This window comes from Miscanthus floridulus, unplaced genomic scaffold (assembly GCF_019320115.1).
Source record: "Miscanthus floridulus cultivar M001 unplaced genomic scaffold, ASM1932011v1 fs_780_1_2, whole genome shotgun sequence".
Taxonomy (NCBI): Eukaryota; Viridiplantae; Streptophyta; class Magnoliopsida; order Poales; family Poaceae; genus Miscanthus; species Miscanthus floridulus.
The window spans coordinates 1,535-17,476 of NW_027097263.1; the positions used below are offsets into that span (position 1 = coordinate 1,535).

Here is a 15,942-nt window from a genome sequence, read left to right on the forward strand (position 1 = left end):
GATGTTTTTAGATGATTGATTTCACCATCTTTATTTCATAACCCAAATCCATAATTTGGAATTGTTGTTAATTAACCACCAAAATCACGTTAAATCAAACACCACCAGCGTTAGAAATACTTTGATTTTGTGAAGGCTCTTTATGTTTCTGATTCACAGTGAGCGTATTTGGCTGCAACATCATATAGCCATTTATTTAGTGCACGTTTCATTCAAGCGCGCGTGTATGTATATATATAGCCATTTCAAAAAAAAAAAGATTGCATAAAAGAGTCAAGATCCAGCAGTAGGGACACAATTCCTGCCCTCCAAATTCATTTGTATGGTATTGAACTAGAAGGTCCAGATGTGCTTCTACAGGACCCCTCTTCCATTACATGAAAAACAGTACAATCAATTACAAATGATTCAAAGCAACGTTGTACAGCCGTGCTCAATCTAAGTTATCTAAAATGCAATGTATCTCAGCTTTAGTTCATTTGTAACGTTGCTGGCTCAAATTTGACATTACTTCCCCCAAAGAGAACACATGAAAACTGAACGCAGAAATCCCTAGAAAAGATCTCCACTGTTCTGACCAAGATTTGTGAGGCAAGGAACACCTTATGGCTTAAATGGAGCAAATACTACTACAGAATTGTGACCTCCAAATCCAAAGGAATTTGAGATACCTGCATAGCAATACAAACAAATATAAGAGAAAGAGGTTTTGTTTGGGGGGGATTAATGTGCCTTGAAATTGATACCAACCAACGTTCACTTCATGCTGCTTTTTTACATTAGGTACAGTGTCAAATTCAACCGCTTCCTCGGGGTTCTGCAGTCAAAAGAGAATGTAGCTCAGATTTAGTGGCAAACAGATTCTAATAGAATGATAGCTAAAATTACCGTGCTGTTACTTACAAATTGGTTTATGCTTGGATGCACCCATCCAGTAGTTATCGCTTTAACAGTAGCAATGGCTTCCAAACCGCCTGCTGCACCAAGGCAATGTCCTATCATGGACTGCAAATGGAAGATCACATCAGCCATCAGGAAGGGGCAATGAATAAATATCTGAAATAATATTGATAAGTTGAAATACCTTGGTTGCATTTATTTTGATCCCAGATGGGTCCTTGAAGACTTGCTTGATGGCATTCACCTCTGCCAGATCACCAGCAAGGGTTGATGTTGCATGAGCATTAATATAGTTGACCTGCAAATAGTTTGTAAGTGTTCCATTTACTTATATTACTTAAGATTCCTCAAAGGATTCGTGAAGTCAAAACCAGCTTATCAAGGCAAAACATAACTGTGAAATGTGTAAGGAATTGGCATTTACAGTGTATAGTTACATGCCAGCTAGATGAGTGAAAATTATATCTGAACCAAAAGTGTGGCAACCATGCCAAATTGCACAACTATGGATCACTATTTAAGAATCATGGACAACTGTCACTCTAGAAAGCAGAGTTACAGACAAGTTAAGCATAATGGAACAAATATGAAATGAAGCAGTATTTTTAACAACTAAAATTCATACTACCTCCTCAGGTGCCACACCAGCATCTTCGAGACTTTGCTTGATGCAAGATGAAACACCAAGACCATCAGATCTCGGGTCAGTCATATGGTAAGCATCACAGTTCACAGCACCTCCTAAATACTCAGCAATTATTGGTGCATCACGTTTCATTGCGTGCTCTAGGCTCTCCATGACCTTTGTCAAATTGATTGAAAGAACTAGCAATTAGAATATTAATGGATAGAAAATTCATAATTCCATGGCAAAAAGGAATGACAAGCATGAAACATCTTATCATCATGCCATAAGAATATACATGGCAGAAGATGAATGATCAATTGAATATAGATTATAGAAAACATTCATCGCAACTGAAGTATTGGAGCAGCTAGAGAAAGACCCTGGGCGCATTAGAACTGAATGGAAGTTACTCTTCACAAATTGTTAAAGAAAAAATATTTTCTTTTGCACTTTATAGGCTTAACAAAATATCAGATAATGCTAATATATCATACCAGGACTCCAGCTCCTTCACCCATGACAAAACCATCACGATCCTTGTCCCAAGGCCTGGATGCTGTTTTGGGGTCATCATTCCTCTGTGACAGTGCTCTACAGGCAACAAAGCCACCAACACCAATTGGAATAATTGCAGCTTCAGTGCCACCAGCTATCATTATATCAGCTTCGCCTCTACGGATATGGTTTGCTGCAGCATAGAAACAGTAGTTCGAGGTAGCACAGGCAGTTGAGATGGAGTAGTTTGGACCCATGAAACCAATGTCCATTCCAAGCAGGGCAGAACCCATGTTTGTTATAGCATATGGGATGAAGAAAGGAGTTATTTTTCTGTATCCCTTCTCAATGAGATTCTGAACACCATCAGAAAACACCGTGAGGCCACCCATACCAGTGCCCACAAGCACACCAGCCCGGGTCTTGTCAATCTGTCAGAGAATGTTTTACCAATTAGCACCAACCGTAGTATCAAGTATCAACAGTGAGAAAATCTTATAGGGGCATACCCAGTGCAGAGAGCTCACGCTCTGTGCGGGGTCTGGGGAAGGGTGTCAGTGGCAAGCCTTACCCTCGCCTGTGCAATGCGAGGAGATTGCGACTCGAACCCGGGACCTTCCGGTCACAGGCGGTAAGACTCTACCGCTTGCACCAGGCCACTTATAGGACTAGTAAAAATATTAAACTAGCAGATGAAACTACTATCAATACTGTACAAACTAAATTTTGATGTGCTAGAACACAATTTGATTTAATCCAAAAATGCTACTCCCTCTGACCTGTAGGGCGTGTTTATTTTGAAGAAATCAAACTCCATAAACCTGACCAACAACTAGTCAAACTATGTGTGCTTAGGGTACAAAAGTTACATCAATAGAATTATACTCAAACTACTTTTAATATGACATTGGTTTTGTGGAGATTGACAATATTCTAAGACAAAATAATGGTTAAAATATACTTTTGATGACATTATCCTTCCACAATATGCCTGGAAGAAGGGAATACTTTGCTAGAAAAATGGCCATAATGCAAGTGAATCATCAAATGAAACAACAGATTTTCGCAAAGCTCATATCTTACTACGAATTAAACCTAATTGTGTCAATCATTCTTTTTAATTAAACTACTACTTTGTTTCAGCTAAGACTAGTCACAAATATATCATACTGAGTTCAAATAAGTTTAAATGAATTTTCAAAAGGCACTGTAGCAGACATGATTTATGTAATCTTCCATTTTTTTTACCTTGAAAGTAAGAGCCAACCGAAGGCAGTTACTCACAAGACTAACTTCCAATACACCACAATTGGCTTTGAGTGACATCAAAGCACACCTTTATTATCTATGCCATTTAAGAGTCACCCAGTTTTTATATCAGATACACACCAAAAATACCATTCTAACTGTAAGACATTTGCCCTTTTGCCCTAAGACACCACGATTGCAATGTAAATTGATGTGCTGATTTAGCCAAACAGACAAAACTGCAGCATTGTGCTTACTACCCAAAAATAGAGACAATACTTTATATCTACACTGCTGAACAAATCCTGACATGAGCAATTCGCTGCTGAAAATGTATGTCATAATGCTCTTTAGATTAAGCAATGCTCCCCAGTTCAGGAGTTCCTATGCTGCGGACAAGAATGAATTCAGAGACCCTTCACAGCCAAAACACCTTATTTCAGTATCTAGCACTACAAAAACCAATACTAATATTCACCAGCTCCGATCCCTAAGAAAGCTTCATCTTCTTCCCCTGTTATGCACCAAAGAGTTGAAGAACCAGAAGAACCACGTCAACTTCAAACTACAATCGATCATCCAGGATAGCATATTTTATTTCTTGCCACACGATATCTATATGTGACATCAAGATCGTTAATCTCAGAGTCTAGACTGAACACAAGAGTTACTCCTCGGGCCAAGCTAAGATGGCATATCCTGCCACTACTTGGCGTCCCTGCATCTAAGCCATCAAGGTCACGAATCTCACTATCCCCAGAGATCATATCTCAATCCAAAGAAAAGGAAATTGTAGTCACCATCACACAATGAACCAACCAACGTCCCCTGATTTATCAAAAGCGCGATACCACAGGACAGTTTATGTCTGACGGAAAGATCTCAACGTAACTAGGCAATTCACAACTCTACTTGCCAGTAAAAGTGCAGCATTTAAAACAAAAAGCAATCCGAGGTGTGTTTCCAGTGCTAGCTACCTTTTCCATGGGCTTGGAGCCGTGGGCAATCCCGGCGGCCTCGAGAGCCTTCTTGCCACCGACGATGCAGTACCGGAGGCAGTCGTCGAGGCGGCGGTCGTTCTTTCCGTCGATGTAGCCCTCGGAGGAGAAGCCCCGGATCTGGCCGGCGAAGCGGGTGGGGAACTTGGAGGCGTCGAAGCGGTCGATGGGCCCGATGCCGCTCTCCCCGGCTAGCAGGCGGTCGTAGTAAGCGTCTACGTCGTTCCCGAACACGGAGACCAGCCCCATCCCCGTGATCACCACCCGCTTCTTGGGATCCGTCTCCCGCCGCGGTGCCGCTGCCGCCGTCGCGGAGGCGCGGACGGAGAGGCGCCCCGGGAGACTCCGCCGGCCCCGCGGAGCCGCCACCGGGGCCGCGGCAGCGGTGGGCAGGAGGAGGCTCTGCATGGCGACGGCGGTGGCGGTGGCGGAGCGAGGGGTGGGACGGGGGAGGAGGAGAGGGTGGCGGCGATGGAAACGAGGCGGGGGGGAAGAAGATGAGTGGTGTGTCCTGCTGGGTGCTGGCTGCGCTGCGAGGCGGAGCGTTGCCCCGTGTGTATATGGAGGATGGGGTCGTGGGCCCACAGGGGTTTGGGCTTTTGGCGCTGTGGGACTTTGGAGGCGCCGGAGACGGGCAACGGGTTTACCTCGTTCTCAACGGAACGTGGCGGACTATGCAACGGAACTTCTTGTTTTCCCTTGTGATGCGTGTCGTTCAAGCCTCTCCTTCAGAGCGTGATTGGTTGCCGCATGTGAGGCCCCGTTTAGTTCAAAAAAAATTTTGGATTTTGGCTACTGTAGTACTTTTGTTTTTATTTGACAATTAGTGTCTAATTATGGATTAATTAGGTTCGAAAGTTTCGTCTCGTGATTTCTCACCCAACTGTGCAATTAGTTTTTTTTTTCGTCTACATTTAGTACTCCATGCATGCGCCGCAAGATTCGATGTGACGATTACTGCGCAAAAAAATTTGGGTTTTAGGGAGCATCTAAACAGGGCCTGAATAAGCTTGGCTCATACTAGCCTCTTCCTTCGGTACTAGAGAGCGATGCTCCAGTTAACCAGGACCCTTTTAGTTTCATTTGCCATAGTAAAAGATTAGCCTCTAAATTTTTGCTACTAAACTTTAGTCTTGCTTGAGGTGTTTAAATCCATGGCAAAAGCTTTGGCTAAAAATACAAAATAAGGTGTCATTCACACTTCCCAATGCTTTTAGCCCAGTTTTGCATCTCTTGAAATGCAAATGGCAAAACTTTAGCCCCCCCTTTTGCTCCACCTGTTTAGATCCATTTGCCCAAACACTTGGGCTAAAAGTGCTGGGCAAAAGTTTTGCCAAAGAAATAAACAGAGCCTAGGCTACATCAGAGACGAAGCTCCCCATGCGACAGGCAGGATGGGGCAGCTACCCCACCTACCGCAAGTGGGAAGCCCCTACTACCCCTTCCTTCTACCTCAGGACGTTAGGCATCGAGCAGCGTCGAGCGGACGGCAGACATCCGACCGGTGACGCATCGATCTAGAACATGTTTTGTGAGAGGACCGAGGGTGCGCGAGCAACGACCAAAGGCCCAATAGAAGAAAGCTCATGAGACATCAACCTAGCAACTATCCACAGCATGTTCGCATCAGGAAGACATGAATCGCCAACCGGCCCTAGAGGCTAGAACTATCAATCTCCAATTCCCATGATGTCCGACTCCCTGAGGCTCGAGCTACGACGGCTAACGGTGATCCTCGTCACTGCGCCGCGCCACCCCTAATGCCCCGTCACTGCCATGCATCCTAGCTGCAGCCTGGCAGTCGCCAGTGCTCCTTGCTGTTTGCAGTGCTGCTTGCTGGCACCCCTTGCTGGCGTGTTGCCAGGCTACCGCTAGGACGCCGAGCGATAAAGAGAGAGCAAGAATGACCACGGGGCACAGCCTAGGCGCGCTGTAACACCCCGGTGTTATGCCTACATTTAGGCACTGCAAATCACGCATATCATGCATCATCAAGCATCCAAATCATACATGCTTAATCATGTGAATAACAAGTGAAACACTGCTTCGAAACATCTGAAACATGTTGTGAAACCTGAATGTTGCATGCCTTTGTTAGAATTGTTTTGCCCTGATTTTGTTTGCTAGGTTAGTAGAACTTGTTTGGTTATGATTGTAAATCATCTAAAATTATTTATCACAATTTTTGGAGCAAGGTTTGTATTTGAATTATTGTCAAATTTTGCTTTAAAAATAATTCTCCAAAAATTAGGGTTCAAGTCAAAATTGACTTTAATTTTATAATTCAAAATCTATAATGAATTGGACGTTGGTCTTAAAATCAAAGTTGTAGAGGATAAAATTTTGAGCAACTTTTATTTTTGGCCCAAAGTTTGAAACTGCTTTGATTTAGTCCAAAAATTCGTTTGAATGAAAAAGGAATTCAAATTAATTTGAAAAATCTTGTTTTTACCTTCGTGGGCCTTGCGCCTCGTTTTCGGCCCAGCCGCACCGGCGGCCCGGCCTGCCTTCGCGCCGCGCCTCGCTTCCGCAGCCGCTTCGCCGGCCCAGGCCCACGCCGCGCCTCCCGCTCGCCCGCACTCGCGCGCCCGTCGCTGCGCCACGCCGCGACCGCGGCAGAGAAATTCCGCCGCGTGGCGACCACGCGCCGGCGTCGCCCGCCACGCGGCAGCCGCGGCCTGACACCGCGCCCACGCGCCCACCTTCACCTGCTGGTGCCCGCGCGCTCGCTCACTCCCGCCCGCATTTCCTCTCCTCCCCTCCAGAGCCGAGAGCTCGAGCTCTGTCGCTCGCCGCGCCCGCAGCTCCGCCGGCGTCGAGCTCCCGCACCGCCGCGCCATTCCCCGATTGCTCGCGCCCACAACTCCGCCTCGCCTTCCTTCGACTCACGCTCGCGCTTGCGCCGCCTTCCGAGCCCAGGGTGAGCTTCCCCGCGCCTCGCCACCGACGGCCATGGCGCCGCCGTGCTCGGCCGCCATGGAAGCCGTCTTCCTTCTCCCCTCCTGCGCTCGCTTGCTTGCACTGCCGTGGCCAGAGATGGCCGCCGGCCGCTGGCCGAGCCGCGCCGCCGCGCCAGCGCGCGCCCCGGCGAGGCACCCTGCCTCCGCCAGCCAGGCCTGCCAGGCCGAAAGCAGCCGTGGGCCGAGGCCCTGCCAGGCCGCCGCGCTCCCCTTCCGCTCGGTCCGTGTGGGCCAGTTGCGGCCATGGGCCAGCTATTCCCCACGGGCCGGCCCAGTATTTCTTAAATGAATTGATTTCCATTTATTATTTGTTAATTGAAATCTGAAATGGTTTGAAAAATGTTTGGGTGATCAAACGTGCTCCAAATTTGTTGAAACAAAATTTGCTAGGTTCCTTATCACCAGATCTACTTGGGAAAATTATTGCATGTCATTTTTGGGATACTTTTCTGTAGGATTTTATTTGATCATGGATATTGCTGATAACTTGAAAAATGTGTAGAAAAATCTATAGTCTTCAGAAAAATATGATTCCAAGTTTGTTAATCTTATTATGTCATGTACTTCCTAGGAAAAATATGTTTCATGCATGTGCTGTGGGAAAATTTTGAGGTGTAGTTCAAGTACTTTTAATGGCTGAGTTTTGTTATTTTTGCTAGAGAACAAATTTTGTATAAAACATGCATGTGATGATTTTTGTACAGTCATTATATGCTATAAAGAACATAGAAAAAATACTCAATCTGTTGTTTGACACTTTTCATAGTACAAAGTAATTTCATGCTCATTTTTATGCTATAGCTTGTCATTTTTGTGTAGGATAGTTTACTTATCCAAATGCCATGAAATTTTTATGGTAGTCTGTTTAGGGTAGTATTATGCTACTGTAATTTTCTCAGATTTTTAGGAGCATCAGAAATATATGTTGCTATTCAAACCTATTATTAATTAGGGTTTAAGCAAGTGTTGCCTTAAGTGTGATTAAGGAATTAGTAAAGCTTTGGTGTATCTTTGAAGCATTTCATAAGATATGTTAACTTAACATATTAGTAGTAGAAGAGAATGCAGTAGATGACATGTGCTTGTAGTATAATTTCTTGGATGATGTTGACTACCTTGCATTTAAACATATCCATTGCATTCATCTCCTTCGATGCACTGTTTTCATAATCACTTACGCGCATTGCATCATACAGGATCGCAAACCGAGAACTCAGTCGTCATACCCGAGGAGCCCGAGGAGCAGCTCGAGGTGCAGCAGCAGGAAGTGCCAGAAGCCGATGAGGAGGACGTTGAGGAACTTCCGGAGTGCCCCGATCACCGCCCGAGCTCCTTCAAGAGAGGCAAGCCCCGGAGCATTTTTCTCCCGGTTTGCAATTATTTAATTAAATGCTTTACTTTAAATTGATGCATTACGTTCAGGAGTTGTTTGCAACCGTTGCTGCATTATACCTTGCTTACCTTTGTTATACTATATCCTTGCTACCCTGGTATCCGCAGTCGAGTCAATGCTTAGCTGGCTTAGACCGGTAGAAGTCAGGTGATTTCCTGTCACCTGCGAGCTATAGGTGGTTACCTGGATCTGCTTGGATGACTATGAAGTCATGGTATAACTAAGTGTTAAATGAAGTTGAGACCGGACGGAGACTTGCAGAGTTTTGGGCTGTAGTGTTTCCGTCTGTGTCAATTAAGAACCGACCGTTGTTGGGCCTCGAGTCATGTTGAACGTATGCCTTACATTTAGCTGGCCAGATAAAGTACCTTCCGACCGCGAAGCTGGGAGATTTTTCGGGCCGAGTAGATTGCCCGCAACGCACTGTGCCGGAGTAGGTGTGGTAGGACACGGGGGCGGGATGATAAGACTAAAGTGCAGTCGGTCGGCCCCCGGGTACATGTGGTTCCTGGCAAACTCGAGATTCCTAGAAAGTTGACTCGGTGATCAATATCTCACTTTAGCGGGTGAGTGAGGTTTGTGTAAGGAACAAATCACCAGCTGGTTAGGAATCGATTCGAATCGCCATCGCTCCTGGATAGTGAGCACTTGACTTGAGTTACTTCATCGTAGTAAATGTTATGGAACACCTGGACAGTTATAATGAATATGATAGTTTGAAAGTTGTTTAATGATCATTGGTTATCATTATCTGCTTAATCACATGTTTACTCTAGTATAGGTGCAAATCTAGTCGACAGGTGAATATTAATTAACTTGGCAATAATGCTTTTCGAAAAGTTCTTGAAATGCTAAAAATGCTTCTTTCTGCAAATGAGTCAGCTACCCTACTATAAAGCCCTTCATAATCCTTGGTGTCATTTATTTTCGGTTATGTCGGGTAAGTCTGGCTGAGTACCTTCTCGTACTCAGGGTTTTATTCCCACTTGTTGTAGATGGGCAGATGTATTACGGCTACTGTATCAACTGCCTGTATCCTGCGATGGGTGATGCTTAGGACCATGGGCATGGTCATTCCTTACGTCTCATCTGATGCTTTTGTTGAAGATGATCATTCGCTGGCACTATATTTAAACTCCGCGTGAGTGTGTGTGTGGTTTGAACAAATGGCTTCTGCTACTTTTCTTCGAACTGGTTTGTAATAACTATGTTTAAACTCTGATGTATTTGAGATTGCGAACTTTTATGTAATATGTGATGGTGACCGCTAAACTTATTACGATCTTGGCTGGAATGGAAGTTGGTTTGAAATCCTTCGCGATTTCACGGACTACCGGGTTATACGGGCTTAAGTTTGCTAAATCGTCTGCTCTGGCGGATGATTTTCTTACTTAATTTCGTATAATTGGTCGGTTCTGTTACAGCTGGCATCAGAGCATGGTTTAGCGTGTTACTGTTCACAAGTGTATTTAAAACAAAAGGCATTTGAAAAATGTGATTTTAAAACTATAAAGTGTGCCAGTGATCATATCCTTTATGCCCAGTTAAGGACTTTAGGTGGCTTAATTAAGTACTGATTGGGATTCTTGCATCATATTTCTCTTTCGTCGCTCATACGGCGTGCTATTGTATGAGTGCCACTTGTTTGAGTGATAATGAATGGATCATTTGCCTCTACGCTTCGGTAAGTGTGAGTTGTGAGAGCATGATCGGATACATCGCCGATCTAGGGTGAATGCTTTTATGATGCTGGAGTAATTACATGTTCTACGCATGTTTTACAAAGGTATCTCATGTATGGGTCTTCCGTCTGTTGAGGCGATGCCATCAATAGGACGAGGGTTCGGGTAGTTACTACCGTTGTACACGTATCTGGGGATTCGTGTAGAGCGTGTAGATAAAACCTTACTGCTTTTATGCATTCATTGGAAATTGGGCTGAAATGAATCTTCTGCAGGTACATAACAACGCTATCGTGTAGAACGTATTAGCTACGTATTGAGAGATCATTGTATGTCACCGAATTCGTCGTTAGAAATTATTTATTTCCTAAGTTTGTGAGAACGTACGACACGTACATACATCATGTTACTTGTGCATTTTATTCATCTCATGCATTCCTCCCCTTATAAATTGATTATCTCATTTTGATAAAAGTTATATCACCAAAAATATGTTTCCCCGAAGTAATAAAAGAACTTTTGCTACAGATGGCCCGCACGAAGCAGACCGCCCGTAAGTCCACCGGAGGAAGAGCACCTCGACGTCCGTTGGCCCTGAGGGAGCACCGCACCATGGACACCTTCTTGAGCGAGTTTGGCATGCCAACTTTGCTTTGGAGAGTGCTCCATGATGTGGGGTACCCAGAGGGTCAAGAGCCGGTGTACTCTTGGAACGAGAGCCAGTTAGCAGAGGATGGACTCGCGGTGGTGGAGATCACGGTTCCTGCTCTCGGTGATGCTCCAGATTGGGATGGTTGGCATTTGGAGTTTGAGGGTCGCACTCTAGCTGAGGGTGCAGAGGGAGCAGCCTTCCATGTCATCAGGGACATTATGAGCAGATTTCCCAGTGAGCTTGCAGCAGCTCTAGCTGGTACTTTTCCTAGGGATGATCCTCGTGATGCCATTTGGGTTCAGCCTCAGGGAAGTGCATTGGTCAGAGGTCCAGCTGAGGGATAGGCTAGCGACAACCAGGCAATGAGTGCTATGTTCGCCGCCATCAGAGCGTATGAAGGCCTCGAGAGTATCTACTGGACTTTGACTGGCTTGCGTAGTGAGGATAAGCTAAAAGGGAAAAAGCAGAAGAAGAGACAGGCACATGCTATAGCTAGCTTGCAGGAGCAGTTGGCTGATATGAACTTACAGTGAGATTAGGCGGTTGAGAGAGGTGAAAGAGCTATGCAGCGAGTGCATACGTTGACTCAAGCCAACAACAATGCCGACCGCATGATTGGACAGTTGGTTCAGGAGAGGAATGAAGCCTGGAACGCAAGAAACCTTCTGCTGCAGAGAGTCGATGAGCTAGAGGAATACAACGGCAACCTGCACGAGGAGTTTCACGCGCTCTACAATGGGGTTGGCCCATATGCTCCACCAGACGCCGTTGGCATGGACATCGATGACGACAACCAGGACGAGCCTGCAGTTTCACCTAGAGGCGACGGTGACGTCTCCGATCCCGACGATGGCCCCGAGGAGTAGGCTAGTTGCCTTGCGCTAGTATCTAGGTCTTATCGCGATGACCTTTCTTTTGTTGGCATGTAACCTATCGTATGTTGTTTCGAACGTATGAGACTTGGCATATGGTTGGAACTTGATTTTCGAATGCGATATCTGAACGCATAAAAAGTCCAGTGTATGTATGCTGGCAATTTGATTGTATGGACATGACGTTTGCCGTTGAAGTAATTCGATTAAGTGTTGTTGTTTTAATTGGGATGCGATTGTTGTGCCTCTGTTTTATTGCATGAATTTATTCTCTCCAGTAAATTCAGTACGGCAAAATTTTTCCTTCACTCGCAATCATTACAGCTTCACTCAATCGTTACTTGTTGCTGAAATATGTAGATGACAAACACTCGCCGAACCACGTATGAGGCCGCTGAGCCCGGTGCTAACGGTGCGGGGACCGGTGGTGGTGGTGGAAACCACGGCAACAACAATGAACCTCCCCATGAACCACATTTGCCACCTCCTCCCCCGTTTACCCCCGAGATGTTTCTCGCACAGCTGCTCGGGAGTCAGCGCAATGCGGAACAATCTCAGAAGAACATGGAGGATTTTCTGCGTACCATCGCCAACAACGTTCAACGTGGTAACAATCAAGGTGGTGGCATAGGAGTGAATCAATATAGCAGCTTCAAAGATTTCATGGACACCAGGCCGCCAGTATTCAAGGAAGCGACAGAGCCACTCGATGCTGAGGAATGGATCAACATGATGGAGGATAAATTCCGTGTGTTGAGGATGACTGAGGTTCTGAAAACGGAGTATGCTGCACTTCAATTGCAAGGACCGGCGGGAATGTGGTGGAAGCACCATCGCACCACCTTCCCTCCAAATGCTCAGATTTCTTGGAGAGAGTTTGCTGAGGCCTTCCGTGGAGTCTATATTCCACCAGGGCTGACCGAAATGAAGTTGGGAGAGTTTCTGGCATTGAACCAGGGCACCAAGACCGTGACGCAATACCTGCATGCCTTCAACAACTTGTGTCGCTATGCTCCCAACATGGTGGACACAGATGCTAAAAGAATAGCCAGTTTTAAGAGGGGTCTCAATCCAAAAATGATGAAGCATGTTGGTACCAACAACCGCGTCAGATTCAATGACTTCATCAGCGACTGTCTGAAGCAGGAGAAGAATAACAACGCCAGCACCGCAGCCAAGACACGCAAGAGAGCCTTTGAAGGTGGGCCGTCTCAAGCTAGAGCACCTATGGGAGGTCGTCCTCCATATCGCCCATCGGCACCTGGCGCTAGATTCAGGCCACCTCAGCTAAGAAGTTAGAATTTCCGTGGACCTCAAAAGTCGTACAAGATGGCAGTACAACCTAACAAAGCAGCCACAACTGCGGTACAAGGTAGTTCCAAGGGAGCTGTGGGATTTGCCGGGACAATAAGAGGACCCTGCTATAACTGTGATCAACCCGGTCATTTCTCGAGGTTTTGTCCGTACCCGCCTAAGAAGAAGCAGCAGACTTATAATGCTAGAGTACACAGTACAACAGTGGATGAAATTCCAGAGGAAGAACCCGTCACTGCTGGTAAGTTTCTTGTCAACGAAAACCCTGCAGTTGTTCTATTTGATTCTGGATCATCGCATTCTTTTATGAGTCAAGCATTTGCACAGAAACATGGACAACTATGCACAGAATTGGGTTATGGGTACCGTATAAGTTCAGCAGGGGCTGATGTTTTGACCAATCGGATGGTTCGAGGGGCAACCCTTGAATTAGGTAGCAGGAAGTTCTGAGTGAACTTGATAGTTATGCCTAGGTTAGTCTTGGATGTCATTATAGGGATGAATTGGATGAAAGATTGGGGAGCAGTCATAGATACTAGAAGCCGAGTACTTACCCTTAAGGATCCCCTGGGTGAGGGTACTTTCCAAGTACTATTGCCTCGGAGAACAGACCTGATAAGTGTTACATGTGCTACGGCAGTCATTCCTATTCATCAGATTCCGGTAGTGTGTGAATTCCCGGATGTATTCCCGGATGAGCTACCTGGTCTTCCGCCAGATAGGGATATTGAGTTTGGAATTGAGTTAGTCCCCGGAACAGCTCCGATTTCAAGGAGACCCTATCGGATGCCTCCAGATGAGTTAGCTGAGCTGAAGAAGCAATTAGAAGATTTGTCAAAAAAGGGGTTTATTCGGCCAAGCAAGTCTGAGTGGGGATGTCCCGCTTTGTTTGTGAAAAAGAAGAAAGAGGGCACGTTGAGAATGTGCGTAGATTATAGGCCACTCAACGCTGTGACCATCAAGAATAAGTATCCCTTGCCACATATTGATGTTCTGTTTGACCAATTATCCAAGGCCAAGGTGTTCTCAAAAATAGATTTGAGATCCGGTTATCATCAGATTAAGATTAGGCCACAGGATATACCGAAAACTGCATTTTCCACCAGATACGGGTTGTATGAGTATCTTGTCATGTCTTTTGGCTTGACAAATGCTCTGCATACTTTATGTTTTTGATGAATACAGTTTTCATGCCAGAGTTGGATAAGTTTGTGGTGGTGTTCATCGATGACATTCTGGTGTACTCCGAGAACGAGAAAGATCACGAAGAGCATCTGAGAACTGTCTTGACCAGACTTAGAGATCATCAATTGTATGCTAAGTTTAGCAAATGCGAATTCTGGTTGAAAGAAGTTCCTTTCCTTGGTCACATTCTATCAGAGAATGGGGTTTCAGTCGATCCAAGTAAGGTGCAAGAAGTTATGAATTGGAAAGCACCGACCACAGTTCCTGAGATTAGGAGTTTCTTAGGACTAGCGGGTTATTACCGTCGCTTTATACCAGATTTCTCAAAAATCGCCAAACCGATGACAAGCCTCCTACAGAAGGATCACAAGTTTGTGTGGACAGAGGAGTGTGAAGCAGCTTTCCACACTTTGCGGAAACTGTTGACCACTGCTCCTGTTCTAGCACAACCAGATATCGAGAAACCATTTGATGTGTTTTACGACGCATCAAAGACTGGATTGGGTTGTGTTCTTATGCAAGAAAGGAGAGTCATTGCTTATGCATCACGACAATTGAGAAAGCACGAGGTCAACTATCCAACACATGATCTTGAACTTGCTGCAGTTGTGCACGCCCTAAAAATTTGGAGACATTATCTACTTGGTAATGTGTGCAACATCTTCACCGATCACAAGAGTCTTAAGTATATCTTTACCCAACCGGAGCTAAACATGAGACAGCGCAGATGGTTAGAATTGATAAAGGATTACAACTTGAATGTGCAATATCATCCTGGTAAAGCCAATGTAGTGGCAGATGCTTTGAGCAGAAAGTCACATTACTTGAATGTGCAGCCATTACTTGAAGATGGGTTCGATCTGATGCATCCTGCTGTGTTACATAGTATTCAGATTAGTTGCTCTTTGGAAAGTAAGATCATAGAAGGCCAGAAAACCGACAAGGGGATATTCCACATCAAAGAGAAAATAAAAGAAAAGTCGTCTCAACACTTTAAAGTGGATGAACAGGGCGTGTTGTGGTTTGACGACCATCTTGTGGTTCCCAAGGATCGAGAGCTTAGGAATAAACTCATGGATGAAGCTCACCTTTCTAAGCTATCTATCCATCCCGGAAGTAGTAAAATGTATCAAGAACTAAGATCTCGATATTGGTGGACCAAAATGAAGAAAGAAATTACAGCATATGTTGTCAGATGTGACACCTGTTGTCGAGTGAAAGCCATTCACATGAAACCTGCCGGTATGTTGCAACCCTTGTCAGTCCCTAGTTGGAAGTGGGACGATATAAGTATGGATTTTATCACGGGTTTGCCCACTACTCAAAAGGGACATGATTCGATTTGGGTAATTGTGGACCGTCTTACCAAAACCGCTTATTTCTTGCCGGTCAAAACAGACTATCGACCACCTCAATATGCCGAGAGGTATATCGCAGAGATTGTGAGGTTGCATGGTATACCAAAGACCATAGTATCTGATAGAGGCTCACAGTTCATGGCTTATTTTTGGGAACATTTACACAAAGGCTTAGGAACTAGTTTGATTCGCAGTACCGCTTATCATCCTCAGACAGATGGTCAGACTGAACGAGTGAATGCTGTTTTGGAAGATAT

General features: G+C 45.2%; 1 protein-coding gene across 1 annotated transcript; it reads right to left on the minus strand.

Annotated features, from left to right (window-relative positions):
- Positions 1-317: 317 nt before the first annotated feature.
- On the minus strand, positions 318-4,795 carry LOC136533071 (3-oxoacyl-[acyl-carrier-protein] synthase I, chloroplastic-like). The gene is made up of 7 exons (XM_066525633.1): positions 4,249-4,795; positions 2,023-2,454; positions 1,529-1,702; positions 1,085-1,198; positions 904-1,005; positions 751-817; positions 318-671 (listed from the first exon to the last, which is right to left on the minus strand). Exons 1-7 carry the CDS (start codon positions 4,675-4,677, stop codon positions 604-606), a joined length of 1,386 nt encoding a protein of 461 aa, XP_066381730.1. The 5' UTR covers positions 4,678-4,795; the 3' UTR covers positions 318-603.
- Between the last annotated feature and the right edge of the window lie 11,147 nt (positions 4,796-15,942).